A 14784-nucleotide genomic window follows, 5' to 3' on the forward strand; every position below is an offset into this window, starting at 1 on the left:
ATCCTTAAACCGTAGTGGAAAGCCTTGAACGGATCTCTGCCCGGAAAACTCGGTAAGAAGCTTTGAACCTTCGAAGGTCACTGCTGGGAAACTGCATTTTCCAGCAGTACCCACCTCTCTTCTTTTGTTCATATCTCACAAACTACTTGGTATTTTTCGGTGATTCTTGTTTAGAAATCCAAGGAAACTCGTAAGGATCACGAACCATCTTTCGAATATCCATTTCCGGCTTAATTTCAGCACTTGGTAAGCCTAAAAGTCTAATTGTTCTTCATAAAATACTTGCTGGAAAAATGGTTCTTTTCTGTCCAGCCAACACACACTCGTTTCCTTTGATTTTAACACTTGTGTTCATGTTTAATAAACATATTCTAGAGCCTACACTACAAGACCATCATCCAAGAGCCTAAACACGCTCAAGAACGTCTCGAAAAACCGACATTTCCAAGGTAATAAAATCATATTATGTTTAATAGAAAAACATGGATTAAGCCTAAGATACATATATTTAATGAGGTGATAAATCATGAATATAAACTTGAAGTGTGACATATAAGTAAGGATAAATCATGTTAAGTAAAAGATATAAAGGATTTAAAGGGGTGTTTAAGGAAGGTTAAGGTAAAAATGATCTTCAGTAGTAAAACCCATTTATGAATAAACAAGATGATCTAAATGTAAAAATGGAATTTTGGTTATGTTAAACTTTACAAAGGATATAACTAACGTATTAAAAACCGTATCAGGTTTGTCATAAAAGTAAAAATAATAATAGTAATAATAATAGTAATAATAATAATAATAATGATAAAATATGAGTACTAGTAAGATATATATAATATATGCTTATAAGATTTAAAAAGGATATTAATAATACTTATAATATATACATAACAAAATAAGTATACAAGTCATACACATATATTCCTATATATGTGCAATAAATATAAAATACGGGTTTTTGTGATGGACATTGCGAGTAACTGGAAGGGTGGAGGTGCCGGTAGTCGGGACGTCCTGTCTAGGCTGGTAACTGAATATATCATAGATGGGCCCGTTACCTACCTGGGGACTAACGATGAGAGCTCCAAAACCTATTAGGCCAAAGCATGTCACGAACGTCATGATTACCGACTAATAATTTGTATCGAGCATTCCCTAATGCTCGGAGGATATATATATAAAGAGAATATAACGGGCATATATATAACAAGTATAAGACGTTGTCTAACGTCCATATCGCTAAGGTATAAAAATACATATATACCGTCACCTCATAAGTATGTATCGGGCTAAGTATTAATAGTAGTATAAGTATTATGTACTGAAGAATGTACGTATACGATATAATACAGGAAACTCACCAAGTATAACGGAACATTATTCCTCGATTTAAGGTGAGTCTCACAGCCCCTATTTTCACTATTTTCACTATGTTTTAACTGTTTTTGGGGCGAGGGACACGTGTTTAAATATGTTTTGTCATGGTGTATATGTTGATTTACAATGTGCGTGTACATGAGATATTTGGCGCGCTCATGGTACATAAACTCCCCGGTATATATTGTAACCATAAACTATAGGCAACTATAGCCGAGGAACTCTACGGGTAGTACTACTGGTCTGACCAACCCACTCGTAAGTGGTCGCGCCACTTTATAAGACGGGTGCTTAGTTTTCCGATTTATTTATTCCCTCGTGGACTCGTGGGATGTTATGTGGGGCTTTATGGTGTATATATATAGTCAAGGAATGGTTACGAACTCATGTATTCACGTTACACTGCAAGTCATGGATATTGCATTCATGACGTTATGAGAATTATATTAGAAAGCATTTTATCGAGTCACAAAACTTGTGAACTCACTCAGTTTATACTGATTAAATTATTTTACGTGTCATTCAGGTATTTAGCCACGTGGAGAGGTCACGGTGTCTCACTACGGTTTTATGTTTAACTATGGAAATTTCATGTATGAGGATTTTATATTTTGGAGTTTTCACGGTTATATCTCCCTTCGGCAGGACATAACTGTGAAATCTCAATATGTTATATGTAAACCTTTTTATGGATATTTTTGTAAAACTTATATTATGAATGAAATCCTCATGTATTTAATCTTATAGTTGTTGCTTAACCGCGCTCTCGAAAACCTTTCATGAGTCGCACACCGGTTGTTTCCGCCTATGGACCGGGTGTGACAGTGTGAGAGAAGGTGTAAATTATTATTCACCCAAGAATAATTGATCTTCCAATGGTACCTCTTGCATGTATTTGAAGAAACAAAAGGAGGAGAGAGAAGAGGGAAAAATGTTTTCCCACCCAAAATTCAAATCCCCTTTTATTACTTATAATTTATTTACTTATAATATTTATTTCATAAAACATATCATAAGTAACATGCAATATGTTATTTAACCAATTTAAATAACATCTCTCAAAATATAAATTATCCATATAATTTATTTAAGACACATATGCAAATATTTAGAAAACCCAATTTCCAAATATTATAAGTGTTGATAATCATTACTTAGATCATATCTAATAATAATTATCGTGGTGTTTGTCTAGCTTGTTATTGACCCGACTTGGATCAATACGTACTAGCCACATCAACTCTAATATGTGTCTTGGGAAGATCGATTCCAACACTATGAGTCTCATGAGAGGACTTTCATAATTATCTGTGCACTCATAATTATTTAGATCGTCGCATGATGCACATAGTAATTCGTCCAGTTGTGCGGATTTGAAAACAAGATAAAAGAAAACTTTTTAAATCGAAATTAATTGACCAAGACCAATAAAATGAAACTTGAATAAATAAATAAAATTTGATGACCGTAAATAACTAGTAAATAAACATAAACTTTATAAACATAACAAAATTGTTGAAGTTAACCATCGACAACAATATTAACCATAACAAACTAAATAGACGGATAAAATCCTAAAATTAAATGATTAAAATACACATTCGACGTATATAAATAAGGAATTTACGAACAAATATCTACATATATAGGTTTACACAACAAAAAATTCACCTGATTAAAGATATAATAATAGATGAGGCTTGAAATCAAGATTATAAATCTGATAAGATAAGGAAAGAGTACTATGGGGTTGAGGTGAGTTTTGGGGAAGTTGGGTAGCCATGTATCAAAATATCGAATAAAATTTTTTCATGTGACTCCTATTAGGTAACTATGTAAAACATATGTTCATAGTTCAAATGTCTAAAACAAAACGTTTGTAGGAAATTGGTCATAGGTAATTCATGATACAGATATGGTACTATAAGATAACCAATCACATCACGATGTACATAGTCCCGGTAAATAACCAATCATAGACCACTTACAATGGGATTATAAATTGCATAACAATAAATAGTGCAATAAACGGCGTAGTGGAAATAGATGAGAGATTGAATTCAATTAAAAATAACCATGATTCTTATTCATAACAAAGCTTGAGATTTACTAAAGTCAATACATTAGATTTAAATGAAAGGAACTAGATAAAATAAACGTCTCTTGCGTAGTATGTCTTCTTGAAGGGTGAGGTTTAGACTTGGAAATCGTTAATGTAACACACTTTTCCTTGAGTACCTTGAGTTACTTGGTTAACTTGGGCTTGGTTGGATGGGTTTTGGTTGGCTTGGATAGCTTGATTAGGTTGGGCTTGAACTGCTTGAATGGGTTGAGCTTGGATTGGCTGAAGGACTGAAGCTGGTTCACTTGGGCTTGGTTGAATAGGGCTTGTGTGACTTGGGTTGGGTAGACTTGGGCTTGGCAAGCTTGATATTGAGTGGCTTGGGTTGGGTAGGATGGAATTTGGTTCGTGTGTGCGAGTCTTGGCAAATGCATTACAACAATGGCTAGGATCTCTACAATTGTAACAAGCTCTAATAGTTGAGGGTGCTTGAGTGAATAGCCTGGGGTTGGATAAGAGGTGAGGTAAACGGTTGAACCATGGGTTGGTTGATTTTACGACATGTGGAAATGAGGTTACCAAAACGACCTCAACGGGCGCATTGACGATACTTGAGGTTATGCGAATGGTGGAATTTACACGTACCACATAAAGGGTGGGGTCATATGTAGGGCTTCTTGGTGGGTTGGGCTTGCGATTGGGCCAGGACTCTGTTATGGGAATCGAATTTTCTTTTATGTTGTGATAGTGGGAAGAGTTGTTTGTCACACCCCAACCTACGATGGAAATGCCGGGACATGAGCTGATTGCTAACAACTATCAAGGAACTATCATGAAAATTGATAAATAACAATATCTATTTAATTTATTTAAATAAAAACAGTTACAATTAAGTACATCAAGTATAAAGAAATTACAACAATGATCAATTTAATTTGTATCCTAAAAAGGCATCTCTACGTGATCTTCATCTTGCTAAACAATCAAGCTGATAACCTGTAAATGCGTATCAAAAAATATTTTTGTCAACAACACATGTTGAGTGAGTAAAACACCAGTTTAAGAAACAAAAATAATAATATATAATAAATAGAGAAAGACGCAAAATGTTCCCTTGAGAATAAACAATTAAACCATAGCATATCAACAAATCACACAAATATAAAGAAAGGGATAAACCGTTGCCATGCGAATGGGCATTGGTCACTAAAAATGAGATGTCGGTGAGATCATTGTCAATGTGTCGGACGCCGGCCTCTACGACGGTCGTATGATCATACTAGACTAAGAATATGCTGGACCACTCCGAAATGTATTCAAATAAAGCAAGTAAGCAAATAGCAAGTTAGGCATAAACTGATACACACACCATGATTAAACAGTTGCGGTTTTGAATACTAGATAATAGATAAATACTATAAATACGCATATGTCGCCAAAAGGATTTAGAATAAGTAAAAAGGGGAATGATTACTCACCTGATTGGATGAACGAAATATAAGAATGATCATGTGAGAATGATGAACCATTAGGGATACATCGACAAGGATTCCTAGTTAAATATAATAATACAAATTAATAATGAGACAACGCGTATAATAAATTAAAGTTTCGATGTGATTGAGTTATGTTTGAGATTAGGATGTTTATTAATTGATTGATAGATTTCTATTGTGATGGATATTGCGAAAACATTATTATTAACTTAAGTAAATAAATATGAGTTAAATTCAATACCATTAATTATACTTGATAGAATACAAAATTAATTGGTTAAATGATTTTAAAGAATTAAGATATAAGATATGCTTGCAATAATAATATCTAAACAAATATATAATTATATATACAAATAAAATAAAATAATCTGATTGAATATAACTTGAGATATACTTATAATTATTTGAAATCTATATATTACATTTAGTTTAATATATATATATATATAAGTAAGTTTATAAAGACGTTTAATGATGACGAAACGTGAATCAAAGTGTCGGGTTTTAAATGAGAAAAATAAGGTTTAATATTATTAAAATACACTTATAATGCACGCATACATATATATATATACATATATATACACACACACACACGTATTCGAGATTTTATTGAGATTTTGACAAAAGACAAAACTAAATGATGTCGGTCTTAATAAAATAAAGTTCATTCAAAATTTAATAATAATTATAAATGATTTAAAATTCATTTAAACAGTTAAAACCATAGAACAAAAAAAAAGAACTGGGCTGGGGGAGGTTTGAACCTGTGCCCCCAGCCGGTTCGTGACCGGAGCACACACACACCAGCCAACTAGGCTGGTGTGTCAGCTATTTAAACTATGTAAGTGATAATTTATAAACAAATACTGATAACCCCCACATTGAACAATAAGCCCTAGATCTGCAATTCGTTTATACGTTATATGATTTCTTAATCAATGTTAGGGTTATCAACAAATAGATTAAGGCGACTTTACTGAATGAATTAATTACCATACACGACGATCAATTGATCAAGAACGGCGAAGATGAAGCCGCGACCATAACGCGGCTGTTAAAGATTCTTGCAGGCCACGATAATCAAATTAACCATGGGGTTTGACTTACGAGATGTAAAGGGACATGCATGTAAGATTAATTGAATTATGATGAACTGTAAATGGTATATTAGGGATTTAGATTAGGACGATTCGTTAAATAGACTAATGTGTATCCTATTGATCTTTGTTTCCAAATTCATAACGTCGGTATGTTAGTTTAGATGTAAAGAAATAAAAGCTTAGATCAATTCTAATAATAAACAAAGATTAGGCTACAAGAAACGTAAACGGGTTACGGGTTTGGGTTTTTAAGGAATCCGGGTTTGTTTTGGGATTGTAGTATAATATAATTATTATAACAGAAATTGCAAATGGGTCCCTGAGCTTAAGAGATGGAAACAAAATGAGATTAAACTTAGTTTAGGGTGAAAAACGCACATAATTGTAAGTTATATATATATATATATATATATATATATATATATATATATATATATATATATATGAAATAACTAAAATACATAATTGATAATAATATATAATTAGTTCGATAAATGCGGGGTGTAAATGGATTAAATTATTCGAAATTGAAAGCGAGTCGGGTATTTAGATGTTAATAAGTTAAACGAAAACCTGAGTTGTTACAGTCTCCCCTACTTTAGGGAATTTCGTCCCGAAATTAAAGAATACTATAACAACACCATTAATTTTTAAGGAATAGAAAGTTTTAAATATAAATTTTATAAGTTTATCGTAACACGGAACTTTGAATAGTCAAAACAACGCTCTAAATGAAAATCCGATAAGGACAATTATATATAGGATGTACCAGCAGCGTATCCACCATGTCCTTATCATATCTACATTTGCACCGTTATTCCAACTACTTTTGATTCTACATTATGACTCACAATTGCACGCATTATGATTTCCATGCGAGGACTTTGATAATTATGTAGGCCTCCATAATTACTTAGATCGTCGTATGATTCACATAACTTGTCCCATCGTTTGGGTTGCAAACATTTGATAAACATGATTTTTAGAGAAAACAAGAATATTAATAAGTTTTGGTTATAAATAAGGGATAGTTAATGTGTAAAATATTGCTAAAATGAATTAATTGTTTAGAGTTTTTTTAATAAAATATTAAAATTTTTAAAACGTCTTTTGAAAATATAGCATCGCAACCAGTTGTATTTGAAAATATAGATTTTTATTGTATGAGCATAATCACTTAAAATTTATAAATTATTAGTTTTGAAATTGTTTAAATCCAAAAAAACGAATAAAGATTTGTTATAATGTACGATTTAGATAAAAATTGTCACACCCCCAAATTTCCACTAACGGAGTTTTACCGTAAGGCGGGTGACAAACCAGGATCCGAACACATTAATCACACCAAACGACATCTACATGGTCTTAAAAGTTTTAACAAATCAAAATAAATTGTTCAGAGTACTTAAGTGCTAGTGCGGAAGCTAAACAAAGTGCGGGAGCCATCTCCCAAACAAGTTTAAATAATTCATGGCGCTACAAACGCAAAACCAATATCAAATAAATATTTTCAAACTTAAACCAATGCGAGTCCATGCATGCAATGTTATCCTAATCCAAGTGCTTGCTTGTGACCTGAGGAAAACATGCTAAAAAGAGTCAACACATATGGTTGGTGAGTTCACAGGTTTTCAAAGTAAGTTATGCTCTATCAGTTCATAAACATTTATAAATAAAAGTGGCCCATGGTTAACTACACTTAGTTAACTCGTTGCCGCATAGTGTTATGTTTCCATCACGACCGAAGCTGACTAGTTATTGCCTCAAGTCAAGTATTGCCAAAACTTAACAATGTTTGGTCAAAGTTACACCCCGTTCGACCTCCAGTCGAGAATAATGCAGGGTGGGGTTTGTCAAACCCAATAGTACTATTTATATTTACCACGCCAGCTAACCTTAGTTAACGGTCCGATGTTCGTGAGGACTTTCCATGGCAAAGAAACACTACGTTATAAGCAACCAAACGGTTGTGTAAAGATTTAGAGCAAGTAAAGTAAAACAGTTTTGCATGTTTCCTCCCCCAAAGGAAAGGTATAAAAGTGGGGCCGTAAACTCACCTTGTTGGTGCTTCGGGTATTACACAAATCCGACCGAAGTAAATGCGTCACGTGCTAAGACCCTAAAAATGCAAGTACGTAAGTAACTTGTGGGATGGTTCCTAGAACCACTAGTATCCAACAATCTCCCATTGTTTTTAAAAAGACTTTTGACCAAAGTTTGACTTTTGTTTACTTTGACTAAAGTTTTGACCTTTGACTAAAATATTGACCTTTGACTAAAAGGTTGTACTTAGAATGTTGACCTTATAATTCTAGTCACACAATCAATCATCAAGTATACACACTTAGCCATATTCCTTGAAATTCTATGATCAACACACTTTCACAACATCACAAGCAAGACTAACTATTTAGTCAACTAGTTCTAAGTTGACTTAAAAAGTCAAAGTTCTAATTTACCACAACTAACATACCACAATTTGCAATTATCTCAATTCAACCAACACCTTTATCACCTTTAACAATTTATACCACCTAAACCGATTTTTCTCATCAATCAAAACTCACAATTAAATTACCAAATAAATCACACATGTACACATCAATATTAGGTACAACATATATTTTTCTCACAATTTTTGGATTTACCAATTCGTTCAGAATATTCATATACTACAACAACATGATTTATATTTCTACAACAACATAGCAGTAATCAAAAATTTGTCAAAAATTCCATATTTGTCCAATTGATGCAAGACCAATTGGACTAGATTCCTAATTCAATTTACAACATCCTAGAAGTAGAATTATATCCATATCTATTTTTATCATTAAGTTATGATATTTACAACTCAACTCAGAATTATTTTCTCTAATTTAGATTTGCATCCTGATTTGTAAATTAATAAAAAGTATTCAAACAGTGTCCAAACATTAAGATTTCGGACTTTCTGAAAACTAGATTCAAAGTACATGTTCATAGAATCAAAAATCGATCAAAAACTCAAACATATCATCAATTTATTCACAATACAATCCGAGACACCAAGTCTGTCAGCAAGCAGTCTTAGGCACAATCCACTACAAAACACAACTTTTATATCCTTATGATTCCAAAATCATCAAGAAACATTCTTGCTAAATCAAAGTTCATGTCTTATTTTTATCCATTTGATTTCCTAAGAAAAGTAAAAACACATGTATTTATAAAAGACTCAACAATACTAACCAAGACACATACTAATCTTTTTGACTTGTCAAACTTTGATCATCCCCTTTCATGATCCAACCATTTGGATACAAGGTTCATATGAATTAAAAGAAAAAGAAACATATAAACATAATAATCTACTCACTTTGCTTGATCAAATGCTTAAACCCTTTTTTACTAATAATCACCAACTTGTTTGTTTTGAAGATGATACTTGAAGATGATTGTTTGTATGAAAGAAAATGAGAGTATGTGTGTGTGTGTGAGTATCACGGCCAAAGAGAGAGGAAAAGGGAAAGGAAAAGGTGTTGCCATCCAAGATTTGTAACCTATTTGTTATTAACAACCCTTTATGATTGATTTAATGAATATGATACTTAGGTTATCTTTTATTTATTTATTTGTGACATGGTACATAATTTAATAAACATTTCCTATGTAACATAAACTAAGGTTCCATTTAAATAATAAACATGCTACATGACATACAATATAACCTATTTAATCATTTAGCTGACTTACAATCACATCATCATGTAATAACCATAATATAACATATTAATCACATAGCACATTATACTTATCATACATGTTATATGACATGTTTATTATAACATGCAAGACGAGTTTATTATCCTAGTTATAATTAGTCACTTATCCTTGTTTAAGTCACCAATGACACGTTGACTTAAATATACGCATACATGACATCACATGTACAAGACTTCATACTCATAGTTAACAGAACTAACTGAGTTTACTGACACAGTCAACAGGATTTAACTTGGTTTAGTTAACAGAGTTAACCTAAAACTTGCAATTGTCACATCATCCCCTTGTTAAAAGAATTTTCGTCCCGAAAATTAATGTGATGTCACCACTAGACTGGGACATGAAAGGGATAGAAAAGAAAAATTTTAGGTTTGTCACATCATCCCCTTGTTAAAAGAATTTTCGTCTCGAAAATTTAAATCGTACCTATGGTTTGGCTTCAGGTTTGAATAGGTGCGGATACTTTTCTTTCATCTGGTCTTTGCGCTCCCATGTGAACTCTGGTCCACGCTTAGAGTTCCAACGAACGCGAACGATAGGAGTTTTACTGTGCCTACGGGTCTTTACGTCCTGATCCATGATTTCCACCGGCTCTTCGTTGAAACGTAACTGTTCATCCACTTCTAGTTCCTCCAAAGGAACTATCAAGTTTTCATCAGCCAAACACTTTTTAAGATTTGATACGTTGAAGACGTTATGTACCCCGCGGAGTTGTTCCGGTAAGTCCAACCTATAAGCCACTGGACCAATTCGTTCCACGATTTCGAATGGCCCTACGTAACGCGGGCTCAACTTTCCCCGTTTTCCGAAACGAATGACACCCTTCCACGGTGCCACTTTTAATAAAACTTTGTCCCCGACTTCAAATTCCAAAGGCCTTCTACGCTTATCAGCATAACTTTTCTGACGATCACGTGCTGCTGCCATACGGTTTCGGATCTGAACTATCCTCTCCGTCGTTTCATGAACTATTTCAGGGCCAGTTAGTTGACTCTCACCCACCTCCGCCCAGCAGAGTGGTGATCGGCATTTACGCCCATACAGAGCTTCAAAAGGGGCTGCTTGTATGCTCGTATGGTAACTGTTATTGTAAGAGAACTCAACCAAAGGCAAGTGCGTCTCCCAACTGCTCCCAAAATCGATGATGCACGCCCTTAACATATCCTCCAATGTTTGTATTGTTTGCTCGCTCTGACCGTCTGTTTGTGGATGATAAGCCGTGCTCATATCCAGTCGTGTACCCAACGACTTTTGCAACGATTTCCAAAAGTTTGAGGTAAACCTAGCATCACGGTCCGAAATAATCGATATCGGCACACCATGACGGGAAACGATTTCTTTAATGTAAATGCGAGCCAGCCTATCTGTCTTGTCCGCTTCCCGGATGGCTAGAAAATGTGCGGATTTGGTCAATCGATCCACTATGACCCAAATCATGTCGCAACCGCTGGGTGTCTTGGGTAGTTTGGATATGAAATCCATGGATATCTGTTCCCATTTCCCCATAGGAATTTCGGGTTGTTGAAGTAATCCCGGCGGTTTCCTATGTTCTGCTTTCACTTTGGCACATGTCAGACACTTAGCCACGTACCCAGCAATTTCCTCTTTCATACTCGGCCACCAGTATAGCTCTTTTAAGTCATGGTACATCTTATCTGATCCCGAATGTACTGAGTATCGGGATTTGTGTACTTCGTCCATGACCAGTGTTCTTAGATCCCCATAACGCGGTACCCAAATTCGATCATGGTAATACCGAATGCCATCCGACTTAACCTCTGAGTTCCCGTCTACACCGCGCAAAGATTCGGTATCGAAATTCTCGGCTTTCAGAGCTTCTAACTGGGCATCCCTGATCTTTTCGGGTAGACCAGAGTGAATCGTTAGTTGTAAAGCCCTAACCCTCTTGGGCTTTAAAGTTTCTTTTCGGCTTAAGGCGTCAGCCACCACGTTGGCTTTACCCGGATGATACTTAATAGCACATTCATAATCGTTAAGCAACTCGACCCATCGTCTCTGCCTCATGTTCAGTTCTTTCTGCTCGAATATGTGCTGGAGGCTCTTATGGTCAGTGTAGATCGTACACTGGGTTCCATAGAGGTAATGCCTCCAGATTTTTAGTGCAAAGATGACGGCTCCAAGTTCTAAGTCATGGATCGTGTAGTTCTTTTCAGCGGTCTTCAGTTGTCAAGAAGCATATGCGATGACCTTTTCCTGTTGCATAAGCACACATCCAATTCCTTGCAGTGAAGCATCGCAGTAAACAACAAAGTCTTCTACTCCTTTGGGCAGTGATAGGATTGGCGCACTACACAGCTTGTCTTTCAGAGTTTGAAATGCTGTGTCATGTGCCTCGGTCCACTTATACACAATGCCCTTGCGGGTTAAGGATGTGAGTGGTTGAGCAATCTTGGAAAATCCTCCAATAAATCTGCGATAATAACCAGCTAATCCCAGAAATTGACGGATCTCGGTGGGAGTTTTCGGGTTTGGCCAATCCTTGATTGCTTCAATCTTGGACTGGTCTACTTGGATTCCCTCCCCACTTACCACGTGGCCCAAAAATTTTACTTCACGCATCCAGAACTCGCACTTCGATAATTTGGCATACAATTGTTCCTTCATGAGTAGCTCTATCATTAATCGCAAGTGCTCTTCATGTTCCTCCCTTGTCTTCGAATATATCAAGATGTCGTCTATGAACACAATGACGAATTTATCCAAACAAGGCTTACAAACACGATTCATGAGGTCCATGAATACGGCTGGGGCGTTTGTTAACCCAAATGGCATAACGGCGAACTCATAGTGTCCATAACGAGTGCGGAACGCTGTTTTCGCAATGTCTTCTTCCCGAACTCGGAGTTGGTGATAACCCGACCTAAGGTCGACCTTCGAGTAGTAACTGGATCCTTGCAGCTGATCGAACAGATCATCAATACGTGGCAAGGGATACCAGTTCTTGGTCGTCACCTTATTAAGTTCCCGATAGTCGATACACATGCGTAGAGTTCCATCCTTCTTCTTCACGAATAGGACTGGGGCTCCACACGGGGATGAACTGGGGCGTATGAAACCCTTATCTAGCAGTTCTTGCAACTGCTTAGACAGTTCCTCTAACTCCTTCGGAGCAAGGCGATACGGTGCACGAGCTACAGGAACAGCTCCTTGTGTCAGGTCGATTTGGAACTCCACTTGTCTGTGAGGCGGAAGGCCAGGTAGGTCTTCGGGGAAAACCTCAGGAAAGTCTCTAACAATAGGGATCTGGTCGATTGAGACCTCCTCCTCCACAGCCTCGTCAGTACCTTTGTCGGTGATTAGGGCTAAGATCGCAGTATGGCATTTACGCAGTAACTTCCGTGCCTTCATAAGGGAAATGATCCCAACTGTCGCACTCTCTTTCTCACCATGAACAATGAGAGTTTCTCCCCCAGGGAGAGGTACGCGGACGATCTTCTCGTGACAGACAACCTCGGCTCGGTGCTCAGACAACCAATCTATCCCAATAACTAAGTCGAAGCTACCAAGTTCAATCGGCATAAGATCTATGGGAAACAAATGACTAGACAATTCTACGGTACAACCCTTCAAAATATGGGACACTTGGATGGTTTTACCATCTGCTAACTCGATAGTGTGCTTAGACTCTAGGGCAGATGGGGTGCTATTAACCATTTCACAAAATTTAGTTGACACGAAACTTCGATCGGCCCCGGTATCAAATAAAGTTAGCGCATAACAACCAATCATTTTATATTTACCGGTAATAGTTACGGAGTCGTTAGAAGTCTCACCTAAACCACCACCAATAACGAAGGCTCTTCCCCTGCCTTCACCTCCGTTGTTACCATTCCCATTGTTACCATTCTTCCCGTTGCCATTTGCCCCTCCGTTACTAGCATTCTTCAGTTTGGGGCAGTTTCTCTTAAAGTGACCCTCCTGTCCACACTCAAAACACCCTTTCGGGGCCTCTTGAGGTGGGGCTTGTTTCTGGGGGTTGTCTGCTCGGCAAAACTTGGTTTCGTGGCCATGTCTGCCACACTTGTTGCAACGGTACTTATCACATTTCCCCACATGATGGAAGTTACACTTGTTACACTTTGGGAGTTTCCCCCGATATCCTCCCTGTTGTTGGTTCTGGCTCGGGTAGTTGTTCCTGCGAGGAGACTCAAACCGTCTCTGTTGATTGTGGCCTGAAGAGGTGCTCTTGTTGTTGGAGTTGTTGTTGCCACTACTCTCCCACTTGCGTTTATTATCGGATGTGCCAGTAGCAGACTTCTTGGACGGGAGAGTGCCTTGTTTGATGGCTTGATCAGTTAACTTATGAGCTAACCGGACGGCATCGTGAATGTTGGCGGGATTTGCCGATGTCACCATACTCTGGATCTGCGGAGGTAAACCGTCAATATACATTTCGACCCTCTTATAAGCAGGATCGACCATTTGAGGGCACAGTATCGCTAACTCATGGGATCGTGTCGTATAAGCCTCAATGTCGGAACCCTCCATCCGCAAATTCCAAAACTCATGCTCTAATTTCTGCACTTCACCACGCGGGCTATACTCGGTCTTGATCAGATTTTTGAATTCCTCCCATGACATAGCATTGGCCGCATTTAGACCCAACAACTGAACTTGGGTATTCCACCAAGTAAGTGCTGACTCCTCGAGAGTCCCTGTAGCAAACTTCACCTGGCTCGCAGCCGGGCAATTACACATAGCAAACACTGATTCTGCCTTCTCTATCCAGCGCAGCAAACCGACAGCCCCCTCGGTGCCTTTAAACGCATGGGGTTTACAATCCATGTAGTTCTTAAAGGTGCACCATGCGGCTCCTAGATTTTTGGTTCACAAAGTAAGTGTTAGTGCCTGAGTTTCGATAGGTTATAATGACAGCAAAGTGTATACTTACCCCCTGCCGCCTGCCCTGGAATCTGGGTTGCTGCAATCGCTGCGGTCACATGCTCGTTGATGA

The 14784-nt window shown here is 36.9% G+C and overlaps 1 protein-coding gene across 1 annotated transcript; it reads right to left on the reverse strand.

Annotated features, from left to right (window-relative positions):
• Positions 1 to 4409: 4409 nt before the first annotated feature.
• Positions 4410 to 14411, reverse strand: LOC143549831 (uncharacterized). Its single transcript, XM_077040626.1, has 2 exons — positions 12887 to 14411; positions 4410 to 4438 (listed from the first exon to the last, which is right to left on the reverse strand). Exons 1-2 carry the CDS (start codon positions 14409 to 14411, stop codon positions 4410 to 4412), a joined length of 1554 nt encoding a protein of 517 aa, XP_076896741.1.
• Positions 14412 to 14784: the final 373 nt, after the last annotated feature.

The sequence above is a fragment of the Bidens hawaiensis genome, unplaced genomic scaffold (genome assembly GCF_021521415.1).
Source record: "Bidens hawaiensis isolate Kalapana, Puna unplaced genomic scaffold, B.hawaiensis_p1.1 tig00015830_1, whole genome shotgun sequence".
Lineage (NCBI taxonomy): Eukaryota > Viridiplantae > Streptophyta > Magnoliopsida > Asterales > Asteraceae > Bidens > Bidens hawaiensis.